Source organism: Solea senegalensis, linkage group LG10 (genome assembly GCF_019176455.1).
Source record: "Solea senegalensis isolate Sse05_10M linkage group LG10, IFAPA_SoseM_1, whole genome shotgun sequence".
NCBI lineage: Eukaryota > Metazoa > Chordata > Actinopteri > Pleuronectiformes > Soleidae > Solea > Solea senegalensis.
This window is the reverse complement of record NC_058030.1, coordinates 24,868,831-24,888,696: the sequence shown is the minus strand read 5'-3', so window position 1 is coordinate 24,888,696 and position 19,866 is coordinate 24,868,831. Positions and strand designations below refer to the sequence as shown.

The following is a 19,866-nucleotide window of genomic DNA, read 5'->3' as shown; positions in this document are numbered from 1 at the left end:
TCTGTCCCCCACCTCTCCACTGTCCCCCATTTTTCACCCCAACCGGTCGAGGCAGATGACCGCACATCTCTGAGCCTGGTTCTGTCAGAGATTTCTTCCTGTTAAGAGGGAGTTTTTTCTCTCCACTGATGCTTAGTGCTTGCTCATTGTGTGAACTGTTGGGGTTCTCTGCTCTCTTTGATGTTATCTATGTACAGTGCCTTGAGATAATGTATGTTATGATTTGGCGCTATACAAATAAAAAAAATTGAATTTAATTGAATTGAATCATTCATTCATCTCACCTGTCCTCATCATGCATTCACCTATCCTCATCATTCATTCACCTGTCCTCATCATTCATTCACCTGTCTTCATCTTTCTTACACCTGTCCTCATCATTCATTCATCTGCCGTCATCATTCATTCACCTGTCCTCATCATTCATTCATCTGTCCTCATCATTTATTCACCTATCCTCATCATTCATTCACCTGTCCTCGTCATTCGTCTCCACATCATTCATTCACCTGTCATCATTCATTCATCTAATCTCATCATTCAGTCACCTGTCCTCATAATACATTCACCTGTCCTCGTCATTCACCTGTCCACACCATTCATTCATCTGTCCTCATCATTCATTCATCTCATCATTCCTCATCATTCATTCATTCATTTGTCCTCATCATACATTCATCCCATCTGTCCTCATCATTCACCTGTCCTCATCATTCATTCATTCACCTGTCTTTATCATTCATTTACTTGTTGTTATAGTGTGGTAAACATTTATTATTTATTTCCCCCCGGGTCATGGCTTTTATTCTGAAGGAGAAATAGCTACTTCCGTGTTTCTTTCAATCAAATCAAGTCGAGTTTAATTCCGTCAGTTTTTAGTTACAGTAGTTTTTTTATTTTACTTCAGTGAGAATAAAAAGTGCAGTTCAGGTTCTGTAGTGAAGGACAAGGCTGGACCAGCACAGAGGTCAAAGGTCACCTCCCATCTCCACAGAGAGCTGAGTTTGGCCAATAGTATGTCTGCATCGCAGCACCACCTGCTGGTCCTCAACAAACATCACACACAGGTTCAGGAAAATGACAAGTAATTATGCGATAAAAAAAAAAATAATTATAGGATTAAAGGTCATCATTTATAGATGAAAGTAATACGTATGAAATGAAGCCATAATTATAAATTTAATATAGAATAAACTTGAATATGCAACAGAATATATATATGTATATATATATATACATATATATATATATACATATATATATATATATATATATAAAACATCACAATCTATGGTAGAAATGTTGTAATTATGAGACGATCAAAACGTTCAAACGTAATGATTATGAAGTAAAAAGGCACAACTATGAGATAAATTTAAAAAGATGCATACTTTTTTCAATAATAATAAAATGTGTGCAATAAAATTGTAAGTCAATATTATGCAATAAAAGTTATAATCATCTCGTAATTTTGAGATTTAAAAATTTCCTGTTATAACAAAATTCAAAACTATTCGATATCAACTGAAATTGTGAGGTTAAACATGTGAATTTTAAAACGAAAGTAGAGATTATGAGCTTAAAAAAAATCCCAACAAGAGAACAATACAATAACGTTTTTTTGTCAAAGCTTATTAAAAAAAAGTAGATTTTTATTATTGTTATTAATATATGTTTTGATAATAAATACCGTATAATGATAATAAACGTGTAAACACACGCTGTGATTGGTCCGTTCAGCTGCAGCTCATTTCCTTGTCCCAGTATCCGGATGAAATGATTTTAGCTTCAAAATAAAAGGAGGTGTAGAAATTCAAAACGACGCAAAGATATCATTTTATCAACATTCCTAAGATTTCAGTGCTGTCCACACACACTGCCGACTGGGTTAATTTTAATGTACTGACAATTACGTGTTTTATTTAATTATTTTAATCGCTTGACTAAGGGACTTATTCTGAAAATCCAAACCGGAAGTGCGTCTGTTTACCCGGATGACAGGAAGCGGTGCATCTTTTTTTGTGTCCGATCAACTGTCCTGATATTAACGTGTCTTGAACGTGTCTTTAACGTGTCTTTGTTGACATTAACGTGTCTTTAACGTGTCTTTACTGACATTAACGTGTCTTTGTTAACATTAACGTGTCTTTATTCGTTGCTAAAAACTGCGACAGAAGCTGAAGATGGTGACGATGTGACCGTGGAAAAAAGACGACTGGTGATGCAACACACACACAGTGAGAGAGAGAGAGTATGTGGGTGAGAGAGAGTGTGTGTGTGTGTGTGTGTGACAGAGAGAGAGTGTGAGTGAGTGTGTGTGTGAGTATGAGAGTGTGTGTGTGAGAGAAAGAGGTGTGTGTGTGTGTGTGTGAGGAGAGAGTGTGTGTGTGAGAGAGAGGCGTGTGTGAGTATGAGAGATGTGTGTGTGTGAGAGAGAGAGATAGAGTGTGTGTGAGTATGAGAGAGTGTGTGTGTGTGAGAGACTAACCTGTGAGCGCCCCCTACACTGACAACCAGCTGCCAACTTATCATCTTAAGTCTAAAATGTCACATGTTCACGTCTTTATGTCACTGTCTAAAATCACTGATTTTCTCTGTGGGCTTTGGTGTTGGAGAGTGAGTGGTTTACAGACGAGTGTCTGACAGTGAGATACAGACGTGAACATGTGACGTAGACTTCGTACATTGAGTTTAGAATGGTTCAGGTTCTGTTAAACCTCTGGTGTTGTGTGTTGACAGTTCAGACATTAACGTGATGGACGACGTCAAACCAAGCCGTGCGTGTCGTCCTCCGTGCATCAGTCAATCATCAAAGGTCTGTTTGTTAGTGAGTGTGAGTTTCTATGGTGGCCCCCGAGGGTCAAAACTCCGCCATTTACAAAAACCTGAGTCCGTGCCTTGATGTGGTCAGGTGTTCCGTTGGAGGGATGGAGCTGTGGAGGTGTTGCGGGGCCTCGATGAGCAGCGGCAGCAGCAGCACAGTCACTTCTGTGACGTGGTGCTCGTGGCTGATGACCAGAGGGTTCCCGGTCACCGCGCCCTGCTCGCCGTCTCCAGCCCGTACTTCCACGCCATGTTCACCCTGGGCATGAGGGAGGAGCATCAGGAGGAGGTACACCAGTGATCACACACGACTTCCTCTGTCTCATACAACCTTAAAGAGATAGTTGAGTGTTTTATCTCACTGTGAGACAGATTTTTGTAAACCGCTCACTCTCCCACACCAAAGTCCAGAGAGAAAACCACTGAGTTTAACATCACACACACAGGATCATTCAGATTTAAATCAGTGACACAAAGTGACCACACGAGGCAGCAGAGGACCAGCAGCTCCTGTGTCCCCGCAGCTAAAATCTCTGGTTTTCTCTATGGACTTTGGTGTGGGAGTGGTTTATAAAAGTCTGTCTGACAGTGAGATACAGACGTGGACATGTTCGATTTCACGTTAATCAGTTATTAACAGTTATTAACAGTGGAGTCCGTGAGATCACCTGGATGAATATCATATTGTCCTCTTCTTGTCCACAGGTGGAGCTGGTTGGAATGTCCTACGTGGGTCTGAAGGCAGTCGTGGACTTCCTGTACAGCGGTGAGCTGCCACTCGATGGAGGAAACATCGACTCTGTTCTGGAAGCTGCTCACCTTCTTCAGGTACACTTGTTTTTTTAAGACTTCAAATTAAATGTGAAGATCAGAGTGAAGCTAAACCTCGCCCCCTGGTGTTGTTGTGCAGGCATGGCGTGTGGTGGACTTGTGCTGCCAGTACCTGGAGCAGGAGGTGAGCGAGGAGAACTACCTGTACCTGCAGGAGCTGGCTCTGTTCTACAGTCTGGAGCGCCTGGACGCCTTCATCGACCGCTTCATTCTGGCACGCTTCGCCGCGCTCTCGTTCACTGCCGACTTTCTACACAACGTTCCTGTACGCAAGCTCATGTCCTACCTCGCCAGTGAGCAGGTAAAGGCAGCAGGGGTTGTAGCAGCCGTGGTCGAAAAGATGGTCTCTCGAACTTATGGTTCACAACCTTTATTTAACCTTGCATGACAACACACCGTAAGAGCTACAATGTAAACAATGAGCAACTCTTGACTGCATGGTTTTACCTTTAAAGGAGACATATTATACCCTATTTCTCCAAGTTAAACTAGTTCCCTGGTGTCCTAATGAACATGTCAGTGACATGCTTTGCTCAAAATACCATAAGGATGAAGAATCATAGCAGTTCAATAACCCTGCTAAACCCGCCCCTTTCAGAACGCTCGGTTTTGTGCCTGGTCCCTTTACATGCAAATGAGACACAGGCAAACACACACCCACTTCTTCCAGGGGGTTTCTGATTTGTCCTTTTTACACCGCTTTCAGCTCTGTTCGTCTCCCCCTCCCTCCACTAGTTCTCTGACAATATCAACATGGCAGCGCAGAAAACAGCGAGAGTGCCGTAACAGGAAGAGACGTCCTACATAAGGATCGAGCCGAACACTGTCCAACTGTAAATCAGTTAAAAACACTTAACAATCCTAAAAACGTGGGTTAATATCCGATAATTACCAGGGAAATGTCTAAAATCTCAATATTTAAGCATCACACTGCCACTGTATCAGACTGAGTCTGTGCTCCGGTCATGGAGGACGTACTGAACAAATATTTTTAATTAGGACGTGTCAGAATGGTCAGTTATGAGCTCTGTGTGATCTTTTCTTAACAATGTGTGTGTTTGTACGTCGGTGAAATATTCTCCTGACTAAATACGGCGACCGCTGGCCGCAGTCTGATGCGAAGTGGTACGAACACACGTTTGCTGACTTTATCCGGCACATTAGCTTCATATATAAAATCCTCTGTAAAACACTGTGCTCCACTGTGCAGCCACCAACAGCACACTTGTCCCTCCGCGTTGACATAATACCGCTCTTCCTCCCTCGCCTGCACTCTCGCAGGGACAAGGTGGAGCTAAGGTGGAGCTCGCGAAGTAAACTTACTGGTGGGGCGGTAACATTCGCGGTGAAATGTGCATGCTGCCGTCATAAGCGCAAGGAAATTCAACATCGAGCATTTTATCGCCTATACTTACACTAAGGGGGACCACGAAAACATGACTGAGTATTCTTTTTCCACACTTTGGTGACTGGTAGGGCCTCCAGAGTCCCAAATATAAGTATTAAAATGGTTAAAAAGTTGATTTTGCATAATATGTCCCCTTTAACCTTTTACCATATTTATTACCTTAAATGAATTGCCTTAAACTAATATTTACCTTCCTATGTATTTACAAACCCTTTCAACTTTGTCCCTTTTAATCATATATCTGTACAATAAATACGTTGCCTTTCACTTCACATAACAATTAACTTAAAAGGGAACATGAAGCTAATGTGCCGGATAAAGTCAGCAAACATGTGCTTGTGTGTTCACACCACTTCGCATCAGACTGCGGCCAGCGGTCGCCGTATTTAGTCAGGGGACGTATTTCACCGACGTACAAACACACACATTGTTAAGAAAAGGTCAAATAGAGCTCATAACTGACCATTCTGACACGTCCTAATTAAAAATATTTGTTCAGTACGTCCTCCATGACCGGAGCACAGACTCAGTCTGATACAGTCACATACAGCAGCTGTTTATGCAGCTCGACACTGGTGATCAGCGGTGCTGCACTCTCTGTGCAGCACCGCTGATCGCCAGCTCACCGGAGCACCGGAGCTGGTCAGCGGTGGCGAGGTCTCCGGAGCACAGTCTCCGGTCTGATACATACAGCGGCAGTTTATTCAGCTCGCCGCGCGCCGCTGGCGATCTGCGGTGGCAATCAGCAGTGCTGTTACTAAGTGTTTTTAACTGATTTACAGTTGGACAGTGTTCGGCTCGATCCTTATGTAGGACGTCTCTTCCTGTGACGGCACTCTCGCTGTTTTCTGCGCACGCTGCCATGTTGATATTGTCAGAGAACTAGTGGAGGGAAGGGGGGAAGGAATAGAGCTGTAAAGCGCTGTAAAGAGGACAAATCAGAAACCCCCTGGAAGAAGTGGGTGTGTTTGCCTGTGTCTCATTTGCATATAAAGGGACCATGCACAAAAACCGAGCGTTCTGAAAGGGGCGGGTTTAGCAGGGTTATTGAACTACTATGATTCTTCATCCTTATGGTATTTTGACCAGAGCATGTCACTGACATGTTCATTAGGACACCAGGGAACTATTTTAATGGGGGAAATAGGGTATAATATGTCCACTTTAAACCTTGAAATCAATGTGCTAAACATGGCTTTACTGAAATGCAATAGCACCCTCTAGTGGGTGAAAAAGGTGTCATTACACAAAGCAGATAAAGTCCATGAAAAGTAGATGAACACACATTTAACTTAACAAACTCTATACCAACCTTGTTCCCTTATCAACCGGGTGCTGATGAACCTTAAGTAACCAAAAAAAAACTACACCATAAATCTTATTTTTGACCTTGTACAGTGCACGTGTTTCTCTCCATCAACGTTTGTGGTACTTCTCTGAGTTACACTTGGCAAGTTGTTTCAAAGTAAAAGCATGAGCATTATTGTTTCAAAATAAAATAAACACTTATAACCATGACAAAAATGAACTTAACATCAGTGTTGGATGAAATGGACGCGCGGGTCAGGAAACGTTTATCAAATGAAGGAAACATGTGGCGCCAAATGGCTCAGTAGCGCCCCCTGAGGTGAAATCCAGATAAAGAAAAGGTCAAAAACTTTGGTGGAAACATGTCACCGCTCAAGAGTTCCTCTGGACCACGGCCTCAACTCAACACTGACCCGTAGATTCACGTTGTGGGTGTTGTTGTGTTTCAGGTGCAGCACAACAGTGAGCAGTGTCTCCTGCGGGCGGCGCTGCAGTGGCTCGCTCAGTCTCCTGAGAGGCGGGCCCACGCCGCACAGCTCCTCTCCCACATCCACTTCCCGCTGATGCCGGTGGACGAGCTGCTGAGCCGCGTGCTGCCGGCCGTGCGGGAGGCCGACTGCGCGGCGCTGGTGGAGGAGGCGCTGGAGTACCACGCCAGCCCCAGCGCACAGCCACTCCTGCAGACGGGACGCACGGCGCTGAGGGGCGGGGCCGAGCAGCTGCTGCTGATGGGAGGAGAGGTGACATCATCGGACATTTTCATTTCACGGCTGTTTGGGTTTTTTTGGAAGAAAGTTAAAGTTGCTGGTGGAGTTAAAGGCATAGTCAGGTGTTCTTGATGAGCAGCATGAGAAAAACAGGATTTTAGTCACTTAACATAAGACTTGACTCCTAAAATCTACGTCAGTGTAAGTCAACAGTGTCTTCACAACACGTCCATGTCTCTGTCTCACTGTGAGACACTCAAGTGTGTAAACCACTCACTCTCCCACACCAAAGTCCACAGAGAAAATCACACTTCTCTGTGGACTTTGGTGTGTGAGAGTGAGTGGTTTACAAACCAAGAGAAGTTACACACTGCAGCTTTACCAAGAGACTCACACAATGAAAGCTGAAATGTCCCAGATTGACCTCAGTGACACAGAGTGACCACACGGGGGCAGCAGTAGACCACGCAGGCTAAAATCACTGACTTTCTGTCACACCTGATATTTTGAACAGGTAAACCGTTCATTTCCAAGTCAAATGTGTTTGATAAATAAATCCCAGCTGAGTTTTATGAATGTGTTATTTAATAAACCACAACACAATCTGTGGGCGGGTCCTGACCCAGTCTGCGTGAACCATTACTGATCCACGTCTGTGTCGGAACAGAAGCTCGTGAGATTTCTGCTCGTCTTCTTCAGGTGTCTGAAGTCGGCGAGGAGCTGAGCGCCAACGTTTGCCGCCTGGACGGCGAAACAGGAAGCTGGGTGGTGGAAACACAGCTGCCGTCCCAGCGGAGCCACCACTGCCTCGCCGTGCTGGGAGGCTTCGTCTTCGTCGCGGGCGGCAGCTCGTCCAGAGACGACGGCGGAGACGCCGCCTCCGACCTGCTGTACAGATACGACCCCCGACACAACCAGTGGACCAGGGTACGACAGAGAGCGGCGCCGTTTCACGTGTACGTCCTCGTGCTTGTTGTCAGACTCGGTGACAGTGCGGTGTTTCATGTCAGGGGGCTTCCATGAACCAGAGGAGAGTGGATTTTTACCTGGGGGCAGTGGGTCAGCGTCTGATCGCCGTCGGCGGCAGGAACGACGGCGGAGCTCTGTCCTCTGTGGAGGTTTATTGTCCCTCTGAGGACTGCTGGTCCTACACAGCAGGACTGCCCAGGTAATAATGACTACATCAGCTAAAGTCTGCGATGTCTTCACGTGATAGTTTGTAAACCACTCACTCTCCCACACCAAAGACGTCGTAGACTTCATATCGCGGCTGCAGAGTCATATTTCTTTATCGTTGTTTCCAGGTTCACGTACGGTCACGCCGGGACGGTCCACCGCGGCGAGGTCTACATCTCAGGCGGACACGACTATCAGATTGGACCGTACCGCAGAGACGTCCTGAGCTACGACGCGTCACGTGACGGGGACGCGTGGGCGGAGCGACGGCCCATGTCTGTGGCTCGAGGGCGCCACTGCATGGCCTCGCTCCACCACCTCATCTACGCCATCGGGGGCAGCGACGACCACGAGGACACCGCCGAGCGCTTCGACGTCCTGCAGGTGGAGTCCTACGACCCGCGCGGCGGACAGTGGACGCGAGTGGCGCCGCTGCTGCTGCCTAACAGTGAGGCGGGGCTTGCGGTGTGGGCGGGGCGGATCTACGTGCTGGGGGGCTACGGCTGGGAGAACATGGTCTTCTCCAGAGCCACCCAGGTCTTTGACCCCGACACAGGTTCCTGGTCCAGAGGACCCGACTTACCGAAGCGCATCGCAGGAGCGTCTGCATGCGTCTTAACTGTAAAGTCCTCGCCGTCTTCGTCTTCACCGGAGGACAAGACGACGGGACAGAGTGTGAGAGGACAGACCAGGGACTTCAGAGGCTTCTAATGAGAGGAGAAGTCTTTATTTATAAGAAGCATCACAATAAAATCACATTTATTTTTCCCTTTCATTTATTTTGAAAGGGAAATTTATTTGTTTTAAAAAGTGGTCTCGCTCACTCTCCCACACCAAAGTCCATCACACACACAGGAGTTGTTGATCCACTGCTGCCTCCATCACTCAGTCTTAACGTCTGATTTTGTCACTTTGCTTTTAAAATCCTTTGATGACACAAAGTGACCACACGAGGCAGCAGAGGACCAGCAGCTAAAATCACTGGTTTTCTCTGTGGGCCGTGATTCATTCATGTTTTCATCTGCCTGAGAAGAACCACTGAAACAAAACGAGTGAGTGTTGTGTTCTCAGCATCGTATTTGCACCTCCCTGTGATGGAGGAGGAGGAGGAGCAGCACCTCCCTGTGATGGAGGAGGAGGAGGAGGAGCACCTCTCTGTGATGGAGGAGGAGGAGGAGGAGCACCTCTCTGTGAAGGTTGATTCCACAGTTTCTGGCAGCTTCATTCAAAAGGATAGTACGGGTGAGATTTGAATCTGAAACAAACAAGACACGGTTATTGAACGAGTGAGACGACGTCGCAGACGTTCACTCATTCACTGAGCAGCGCGGCTGTGTTCACTCACTCACTGAGCGCGCAGGCCCTCCAGCCTCGGTCCAGTCCTCTCAGTGCCTTCATGTCGTCGTCACAGAGTTTGAAGTCAAATATCTGCACAGTGCACAACTCGGTGGGTTATTTCTCATAATAAAAGAATAATGAACAGACTGAATGAGTGAACGAGTCTTTGTGGAGTCGTACGTGAGAGGGTGAAACCACGCGACCACACTAGTGAAAAGTGAAAATAGCAACTTTGCAACAGCTTCAGATGAAGAGTCTCATGATCACGTGGCTACGGCCATAGATAAGAAAAAATATGCTGGAGGTGTTTTTGTTGACGTGAAGCGTTTGAATGAATCATTGGAGTGTTATTTAAATAATAGGTTTCTGAATGTACTGAAATGAATAATTCAGTGTCACATCTTGGAAAAGTAACTTGTGGTGTACCACAGGGATCGGTATTGGGACCTGAGTTATTTATACTTTATTTGAATGATATTTGTACAGTATTTACTGAGTTGAAATTCATTACATTTGCGGATGATACAACTTTATTTTGTTCAGGGTTAGACATTAAAGACAACAGTAGAATAATGGTTTGATATTAATAAGTTATCATTAAATACAAATAAAACAAAATCTATGGTCTTAGGGTTAAATTAATTATTTATAAAGTAGGGGATTTGTTGAACAATAAATGTCTGCGTATAATATACTTTTCACTTACAATGCCATATATGTCATATTGTGTTGAGGTTTGGGGAAATACATGCAGGACATATATAGACCCTATAATTAAACTCCAGAAAAGAGTCATCAGAATAATTAACAAATACACTAATAAATGATTTATAAAGTCTTACAATTGTTAGACATTGTACATATAAAAACATTAGACATTTTATTTCAATTTTATTAAACTGAGAGAAAAAAAGTAGAATTGAAGAGGGTTGTGTGTCTTTGAAATGTATAAAGTGAGAACTAATGTTAAATATATATGTGTTTCATTTTTGGGAGTTAAATTATGGGATGGACTTAGTGATGAACTGAAATTGTGTAGAACACTGTTGAGTTTCAAAAAAACATTGAAAGGTAAAATACTTACAATGTAAAATGATTAACAAGTAAGAATTTAGAGTAAATTTTGTTATTTTTTTTTAGTTTTTTTCTTCTGATTTGTAGAACTGATATTTTGGGTTATTTTATGGATTGCACAACATATGCAAAAATAAGCCTTGGCTTCAGCCTATAACTTTTTCGGTTAAACGTTAAAAATGGACGAATAAAAAGATTTACCTTTGTGTTTTCAAGAATATGATGAGACTTGTCACTCTTAGGGATGACCGTGATGCCCTGCTGCACGTGATACCTGAGCAACACCTGCAAGATGATCATCGTCAGTGAATCTAACAAAGGCGCACACTCACACACACACACACACACACACACACATACTGACCCAGCACACACACTCACACATATACACACACACACACACACACACACTCACTTACAGCATACACACACACCCACTCACACACACCTCACACCACACACACACATGCACACACACTCACTCACCCACACATACACACACACACACACACACTCACTCACACACACACGCCACACACACATACACAATCACACACACACACTCACTCACCACACATGCACACACACATACACTCACACATACACACACATACACAATCACACACACATACCACAATCACACACTCACACCGCACACATGCACACACACATGCACACACACTCACACATACACACACACACACACACACATACACAATCACACACACACTCCGCTCACACACCACACACACACACACACACACAATCACACACACTCACTCACACATACACACACATACACAATCACACACACACATGCACAATCACACACACTCACACCGCACACTCAAACACACACACACTGCGCACACACATGCACACACACATATACACACTCACACACGCACACATGCACACACATACACACACACATATACACACACTCTACACACACCGCCGCGCCACACACATGCACATGTGCACTCACCTGCCTATGCACACACATGCACACACACTCACTCCTCCACATACACACACACACTCACACTCACTCACACACACACGCACACACACACTGACCTGTGCAGCGGAGCGTCTGTGCTTTCTGGATATTTCTGCAACAACTGGGTCCTGGAGCAGATTCTGTGGATCAGTGTCTCCTGTGACCCTGAAACAGGATGAAAAGGTTTGTAAACCACTCACTCTCCCACACCAAAGTCCACAGAGAAAATCAGTGATTTTAGCTGCAGGGACACAGGAGCTGCTGGTCCTCTGCTGCCTCATGTGGTAGGTTTGTGTAATCTCTGTGAATCCAAATGAAAATTTTCAAACACTGAAGTAACAAAATACATTAAATGTCATTGAGCACTTACAATGGAACTGAGTACAATCAGCCAGGGGTGGAGTCCAACTTGAGACCATGATGTCTTAACCACTGAGCCACTCCACCCCACATACAGTAAGACATTAGAACTTAGTGATGGAGGCAGCAGTGGATCAACATGTGTGTGATGTTAAAATCACTGCTTTTCTCTTTGGACTTTGGTGTGTGAGAGTGAGTGGTTTACAAATGTCTGTCTCACAGTGAGACAAAGACGTGGACGTGTTCTTAAAGACATCGTAGGCTGAGTCTTTTGTTAAAGTGGCTAAAATCACTGTTTCGTGCGTGCGTGTGTGTGCGTGTATGTGTGTGTGCGTGCATGCGTGTGCGTGTGTGTGCATGTGTATATGTGTGTGGCGTGTATTATTATAATATGTATATGTGTGTGAAGTGTGCGTTTGCTATGTGTGTGTGTGTGTGGCGTGTGTGGCCATGGCCTGTGCATGTGTCTTGTTATATATGTTTGAAGCGTGTGTGGCGTGCGTGCTGTGTGTGTGTGTGTCTCACATGTGTGAGGGTCGTCCAGGGGAACCAAACGGACTGTGCGCAGTCAGAATAATGTTCTTGGATTTGCAAAACTCGATCATCTCCGTCTGCACGAGGTAAGGATGTAGCTCCACCTGCAGGACGACATGAGAATAGAGTCTGTGTTTGTTTTTCACTTCCAGACGTTTAAACTGCAGCAACCTTTAATAAATTCGAATTCCAAACTGTCAACAGCCTGAATTTACCAGGCAACATGGCTGCTCTGAGCATCACATATGTGTTATTGTTGACTCTGAACACAGCAATAACAATAACGGCTGTTTGTAAACCACTCACTCTCCCACACCAAAGCCCATCACACACACACACACACACACACACACAGGAGCTGTCTCTTTTTAGTGATTTCGGCATTTGAAATTCTTGGTTCACATTGACGTCAGTGACACAAAGTGACCACACGAGGCAGCAGAGGACCAGCAGCTCCTGTGACCCCACAGCAAAAATCAATGATTTTCTCTATTTGGTGTGAGAGAGTGAGTGTTTTACAGACGTGTGTCTCACAGTGAGACAAAGACGTGAGCATGTTCTTTACACATCATAGAATCAGTAACTTATACAAGCCGCACTCAGACCACTGATGTTTTAAAGGCACAGTGAAGTTGGTGTCACTCGTGTGCTGCACCTGATTGACAGCAGGGGGCACCCTGCACAGAGCCAGCAGCCTCTGCAGCTGCAGGATGTTGAAGTTGGACACGCCGATGCTTCTCACCTTCCCTGAAGCCTGCAGAGCTTCCATGCCCTGCAAACACGCACCACACGCCGTTCAACGGTCAAATAAGAGTCTTTAAAAAGAAACCAATTCACAGTTTACATTCTTCTCCACGATAAACTGAAATCCTTCTTTGAAGGTGACATTTCAAAACATTTCACCACTGCGTCACACTGTGTTCTGTCGGGGGAATAAATGCAGGTGAATGGAAGAGCACAGCGACGCGAGTCACATGACCCTCCGTTCTTACCCTCCACACGTCCACATAGTCGATGTCAGAGGTCAGCGGCTGTCCGTCCTTTTCCGGGAAAAGCTCATCGCCCACTTTCTATGGACACATTCAAATCATCACAGTCAAACACAATTACAACAGAGCTTTTATATTTAAATGTGTATTATAATTCATTTTAATGTCAATTTTGAATCTGTTAAAAGGAGCTTTCTTTATTATTTCAGAGTCAGTTTGAGAGTATGTTGTCTTCAGAACACGTCCACGTCTTTATCTCACTGTGAGACAGACTTTTCCAACAGGAAACTCAAGTTTGTAAAACACTCACTCTCTCAAACCAAACTCATAGAGAAAATCAGTGATTTTAGCTGGAGCTGCTGGTCCTCTGCTGCCTCGTGTGGTCACTTTGTGTCACTGACGTACACCTGAACGAAGGATTTTAAAAGCCGAATTCACTAAAATAAGACATTTGAACTTAGTGATGGAGGCAGCAGTGGATCAACAACTCCTGTGTGTGTGATGCTGCAGCTCTCACTCCTGTATCTGCAGCTCTCACTCCTGTATCTGCAGCTCTCACTCCTGTATATGCAGCTCTCACTCCTGTATCTGCAGCTCTCACTCCTGTATCTGCAGCTCTCACTCCTGTATCTCTCACTCCTGTATCTGCAGCTCTCACTCCTGTATCTGCAGCTCTCACTCCTGTATGCAGCTCTCACTCCCTGTATCTGCAGCTCTCCGTATATCAGCTCTCCTCCTGTCTGCATCTATCTGCAGCCCACTCCTTATCTCAGCCCTCCTCCTGTATCTGCAGCTCTCCTCCTGTATCTGCAGCTCACTCCTGTGTCTGCAGCTCTCACTCCTGTATCTCTCTCACTCCTGTATCTCAGCCCTCCTCCTGTATCTGCATCCTGTATCTGCAGCCCTCCTCCCTGCATCTGCAGCCCTCACTCCCTGTATCTGCAGCCTCACTCCTGTATCTGCAGCTCTCACTCCTGTATCTGCAGCTCTCACTCCTGTATATGCAGCTCTCACTCCTGTATCTGCAGCTCTCACTCCCGTATATGCAGCTCTCCTCCTGTATCTGCAGCTCTCTCTCCTGCATCTGCAGCCCTCACTCCTATATCTGCAGCTCTTACTCCTGTATCTGCAGCTCTCACTCCTGTATCTGCAGCTCTCACTCTCCTGGCGTGTTTTTACTCGATCTAGTCTTCCCCTCTGCCCCGGACCTCCGGGGACTGATTTTCTCTATGAGGTTTGGTGTGGGAGAGTGAGTGCTTTACAAAAGTCTGTCTCACAGTGAGATGAAGACGTGGACGCGTGGCGTAGATATCGTAGACTTAAGCTGACGTAGATGTTCTTGTCCTTCAGTTTGTCAGTGTTTTCCAGTGTGTGTAGTTTCAGTTTGTTTGTCAGAACCTCATACAGACACACTTTAAGATCACTGAACACTGAACGGTGCCTTGAGAATGACATGATCGACCTTCAGGGCGACTGGGAAATGAACGAGGTAGAGATCCAGGTAGTCGAGCTGGAGATCGTGGAGGGATTTGTCCAGGCAGACGGGGATGTCCTCGGGAGCATGGTGTGTGGAGCACAGCTAGAAAACAAAACAACCACTTTTAAACCTTTATTACATTCACATAGAAATCATGGCCAACACGTGGAAACACTGCAGACCTTACTGACGATGAACATGTCCTGGCGTCTGATGATTCCCTGCCGCATCTTGGCGCTCAGAGCTTTGCCAATGTCCACCTCATTGTAGTAGCAGTAGGCGGTGTCTATGTGGCGGTAGCCAGCAGCGATGGCGGCCTCCACGGCGGCCTGGATGGAGGTCCGGGGCAGAGGGGAAGACTAGAGCGAGTAAAAACACGCCAGGAGAGTGAGAGTTGCAGATACAGGAGTGAGAGCAGCAGATACAGAAGCAGCAGATACAGGAGTGAGAGCTGCAGATACAGAAGCAGCACAGACAGGGGTGAGCTGCAGATGAGCAGCAGATACAGGAGTGATGCACATACAGAAGCAGCAGATACAGGCTGATACAGCAACAGAGGGTGAGAGCTGCAGATACAGAAGCACAGACAGGCTGCAGATACAGAGCAGCAGATACAGGGAGCTGCATACAGAGCAGCAGATACAGGAGTGAGAGCTGCACATACAGAAGCAGCAGATACAGGAGTGAGAGCTGCAGATGCAGAGCAGCACAGACAGGGGTGAGAGCTGCAGATACAGAAGCAGCAGATACAGGAGTAGAGCTGCACATACAGAAGCAGCAGATGAGGGTGAGAGCTGCACATGCAGAATACAGGCTGCAGAGCAGAAGCAGCAGCAGACACAGGTGAGAGCTGCAGATACAGAAGCAGCAGATACAGGAGTGAGAGCTGCAGATACAGAGCAGCAGATGCAGGGTGAGGCTGCAGATACAGAAGCAGCACAGACAGGGGTGAGAGCTGCAGATACAGGGTGAGAGCTGAAGATAAGAAGAGTGAGAGCAGCAGATAGAGTAGTGAGAGCTGCAGATACGGGAGTGAGAGCTGCAGATACAGAAGCAGCCGATACAGGAGTGAGAGTTGCAGATACAGAAGCAGTCGATACAGGAGTGAGAGCTGCAGATACAGAAGCGGTCGATACAGGAGTGAGAGCTGCAGATACCTTCCATGTCCCCAAACCCAACACAGGCATGTGTGACAAGCCGTCGTTCAGCTCTAAGCTTCTGGTCACCTGAGTGTCCTCCATGTCCACTGAGGACATTTTAAAAAGAAGAAGCACACAAACACACACACACACACACTCGGTCACACAGCTTCCTCTTCTCTAACACTGTCCTTCCTTTTTCTGTGCTGATGTTGCTGTCCTGTCCTCACTGTGTCCTCGTGTCCTTATCAGCTCTGTGGTTAATGATTGGACAACATGAAGATTTCACCACCGAGTATTTACATGTACACTCAGTGAGTGAGGAGGGGCAATGTCACAAAGGTCACTGCTGCTAACGACACAGGGTTTCCATAAGGGCGCACACACGTACACACCTACACACACACACATGTCCTGAACCATAACTAGTTAATGGTTAACCCTAACCTTCAGTGTGTGAGTGAGTGACACAGTGAGCGCCCCCTGCTGCTGAGAACACACAGTTCACTCACCCTCTGACAGAAGAGACACAGCAAACAAAGAGCTGATCAAGCACGCGTGAGTCGCCCTGTGTATGAATAGTGCTATAAAAACTGTGAGACAGACTTTTGACGTTTGTAAAACACTCACTCTCCCACACCAAACCAGGGACACAGGAGCTGCTGGTCCTCTGCTGCCTCATGTGGTCACTTTGTGTCACTGAGGTTAATCTGAACAAAGGATTTCAAACACTGAAGTCTCAAATGAAGGCAACAGTGGATCAACAACCCCTGTGTGTGTGTGTGATGTTAAAATCACTGATTTTCTCTCTGGACTTTGGTGTGGGAGAGTGAGTGGTTTACAAATCATCAGGATTTACTGTAAAACAAAATTTGCTAACCCCTTATTTTACAATCCGCTAATTATCTGGTATTTATGAAGAAACTAGATGGTAACAAAACACAGTTAATAGGAAAGTTCCAAAATTACTTTAATTGTAATTACTAAGTTATTACCTAGTAAGTACATGGAAACATGCTAGGAAACTAGATAGTAATACAATCTATGTATTAAGAAAGTGCCCATACAGAAAGGATACTAAGTACTATGTTATTACTTGGTAAATAGATGAAAAACTACCAAGAAACTAGAGGGTAATACAATTTATGTATTAAGAAAGTACCCATACAGAAAGAATAGTAAGTACTACTTTATTACTTAGTAAGTACATGGAAATGTACTAGGAAATTAGATGGTAATACAATACACATATTAAGGTTAAGTTATTACCTAGTAAGTACCTACAATACATTGGTGAGTGCCAGTTACTTACATTTAAATAACATTTACTGCCAATTTGAAGTATTCTGTTCTGGCTTAATGAACTGTGAAAGTGCCATGTTCTTTCCCGGTACTAAAATATCACTTTCTGTGTACGTAACATGTACTAGGACTGTAAAATAAAGCAGCGCATAATTCCCTATAAATACAGAGTACTTTCTTACCAAATAAACATAGTCAACCTTTAGGTGGATATGTATTAGTAAAGTACCCATACTAATAGGATAGGAAGTTCAAAGCTATTATCTATTAGGTACATGGAAACATACTAGGAAGATATGGTAAAAATATCCTCTTTAGGAAGATACTCCAATAAATGTTTAGGGAGCACTAAGTTGTTCTACTAATAAACACCACAATATGTACATGTATATACCTTAAAATGGTTAGATTTATTAAACCATCAGTCTTCTTTAACATTTACACTTCTTCATTAAATCACCCCTTGTTTCACTGGCTTTAATTACTTATTGTATTGTGAATACAGGGGAAGAGACTGGAAAACAACAACCATCCACCTGCATGGACGTGCAAACCAAAACAATCATTTAAAAGAACCGTTTTCTCACAAAAACTTTAAAGGGGGCATATTATACGCTATTTCCCCCATTAAACTAGTTCCCTGGTGTCCTAATGAACATGTCAGTGACATGCTCTGGTCAAAATACCATAAGGATGAAGCACCATAGCAGTTTAATAACCCTGCTAAACCCGCCCCTTTCAGAACGCTCGGTTTTGTGCATGGTCCCTTTACATTCAAATGAGACACAGGCAAACACACACCCACTTCTTCCAGGGGGTTTCTGATTTGTCCTCTTTACAGCGCTCACTCGCTCAGCTCCTGTTCCTCAGCTCCATTCCTCCCCCCCTCCCTCCACTAGTTCTCTGACAATATCAACATGGCAGCTTGCGCGGAAAACAGCGAGAGTGCCGTCACAGGAAGAGACGTCCTACATAAGGATCGAGCCGAACACTGTCCAACTGTAAATCAGTTAAAAACACTTAGGGACAGCACCACTGATCGCCTGCTCCGGAGCATACAGTCACTGATACAGACCGATGACTGTATGACTTTTTAACTGATTTTCACGGAGAGTGCCGTCACAGGAAGAGACCTCCGACACATGGATACTTGGGGACGCCACAGCTGATCACCAGCGGCGAGCTGCATAAACAGCTGCTGTATGTGACTGTATCAGACTGAGTCTGTGCTCCGGTCATGGAGGACGTACTGAACAAATATTTTTAATTAGGACGTGTCAGAATGGTCAGTTATGAGCTCTATTTGACCTTTTCTTAAAAATGTGTGTACGTCGGTGAAATACGTCCCCTGAAGTATGAATGATAACAATTAGAACCATTTTTTAGAAATATAACCGTTGTTAGAAGAACATTGTTTAACTGTGTACAGTTCAGGGACAGACACTTAACACTATTTACATATATACAGCAATAAACGTTAGTAACGTGTGTATACCTTGTACTAGCTAACTAGCTAGCCTAACTAGCCTAGATGCTAATTAATTAATAATGAAGAGATGCTACTAGCATAACATTCACATGAAAGTCTATGAAGTACTAACTGAGATTAAAAACAACAACACACATAATACCAAATAAAACATATACACACCTTGTGTCCTGTCATAAAATAAATCACCACAAGTGCTTGAGACGCTTTTTTACTACTTCCGGTATTTTAGCCTTTCAAAATAAAAGCATCACTTTTGCACAGATGACCTACCACAATAAAAGTAAGACAAAATGTTTGTAATTTCCATACATTAACTTTGAGTTTTAGATAACTTGTTCTCCAACTAAAGTAACGCAAACTACTATAACTTGCCCCAAAATAATAATACAATTCCCATATTATTACAATATTTCAACTTACAGTTAGAGTTTTGCAGATTCTTCTGGGTGTTAGCTCACTTTCACAACGATTAGCATCGAAGTTCAAAGTAGGCGGAGCCAGAGCAGTGTAAATAGAGCATTGCCTCAGCTCGCAACCATGTACTTAGTATGTTATAACTTGGTACTTACATCCATTCCGTATGGGTTCTTTCTCAGTACGTAGTACCATCTAGTTTCCTTGAAGGTTTTAATGTGCTTATTTAGTAATAACATAGTACTTACTATGCTTTTAGATGGGTACTTTCTTAGTACATAGATTGTATTACATCTAGTTTCCTAGCACGTACTTACTAGGTAATAACTTACTAATTACATAAAGTTATTTTGGAACTTTCCTATTAACTACATTTTGTTACCATCTAGTTTCTTAGTAAAATACCAGGTAATTAGCGTACTGTAAAATAAAGGGTTACCAAAAATGTTATATATTTATTTTCCAAATATGAACAAACACCGGTCATGTCG

At 44.4% G+C, this 19,866-nt stretch overlaps 2 protein-coding genes across 4 annotated transcripts; one reads left to right on the top strand and one right to left on the bottom strand.

Annotated features, from left to right (window-relative positions):
* Nucleotides 1–1,636: 1,636 nt before the first annotated feature.
* On the top strand, nucleotides 1,637–9,073 carry klhl36 (kelch-like family member 36). Of its 2 annotated transcripts, none has more exons than XM_044036424.1 (9): nucleotides 1,637–2,237; nucleotides 2,740–2,815; nucleotides 2,912–3,112; nucleotides 3,529–3,651; nucleotides 3,734–3,955; nucleotides 6,820–7,110; nucleotides 7,777–8,004; nucleotides 8,088–8,245; nucleotides 8,382–9,073. In XM_044036424.1, exons 2-9 carry the CDS (start codon nucleotides 2,756–2,758, stop codon nucleotides 8,962–8,964), a joined length of 1,866 nt encoding a protein of 621 aa, XP_043892359.1. In that variant the 5' UTR covers nucleotides 1,637–2,237; nucleotides 2,740–2,755; the 3' UTR covers nucleotides 8,965–9,073. The 2 variants fall into 2 exon arrangements, with proteins under 2 accessions (XP_043892359.1, XP_043892358.1); XM_044036423.1 differs by having other exon boundaries at nucleotides 1,638–2,218.
* zgc:56622 (uncharacterized protein LOC326033 homolog) lies at nucleotides 8,965–16,425 on the bottom strand. 2 transcript variants are annotated; one of them, XM_044036425.1, is made up of 10 exons: nucleotides 16,186–16,425; nucleotides 15,211–15,387; nucleotides 15,014–15,130; nucleotides 13,555–13,632; nucleotides 13,218–13,334; nucleotides 12,554–12,666; nucleotides 11,746–11,833; nucleotides 10,867–10,950; nucleotides 9,603–9,681; nucleotides 8,965–9,508 (listed from the first exon to the last, which is right to left on the bottom strand). In XM_044036425.1, the coding sequence occupies exons 1-10, from the start codon at nucleotides 16,282–16,284 to the stop codon at nucleotides 9,321–9,323; spliced, it is 1,140 nt and encodes a 379-aa protein (XP_043892360.1). In that variant the 5' UTR covers nucleotides 16,285–16,425; the 3' UTR covers nucleotides 8,965–9,320. The 2 variants fall into 2 exon arrangements, with proteins under 2 accessions (XP_043892360.1, XP_043892361.1); XM_044036426.1 differs by having other exon boundaries at nucleotides 9,386–9,508; nucleotides 9,599–9,681; nucleotides 16,186–16,424.
* Nucleotides 16,426–19,866: the final 3,441 nt, after the last annotated feature.

Excerpts from the sequence above, each read along its gene's own strand:
- klhl36 (XM_044036424.1), top strand. The coding sequence starts at position 2,756 with ATGGACGACGTCAAACCAAGCCGTGCGTGTCGTCCTCCGTGCATCAGT. Across the intron at positions 7,111-7,776 it reads TGCTGCTGATGGGAGGAGAG|GTGTCTGAAGTCGGCGAGGA; the intron begins GTGACATCATCG and ends CGTCTTCTTCAG. Across the intron at positions 8,246-8,381 it reads TACACAGCAGGACTGCCCAG|GTTCACGTACGGTCACGCCG; the intron begins GTAATAATGACT and ends CGTTGTTTCCAG.
- zgc:56622 (XM_044036425.1), bottom strand. The coding sequence starts at position 16,284 with ATGTCCTCAGTGGACATGGAGGACACTCAGGTGACCAGAAGCTTAGAG. Across the intron at positions 13,335-13,554 it reads ACTATGTGGACGTGTGGAGG|GGCATGGAAGCTCTGCAGGC; the intron begins GTAAGAACGGAG and ends GCGTGTTTGCAG. Across the intron at positions 11,834-12,553 it reads CCTGGACGACCCTCACACAT|GGTCACAGGAGACACTGATC; the intron begins GTGAGACACACA and ends ATCCTGTTTCAG.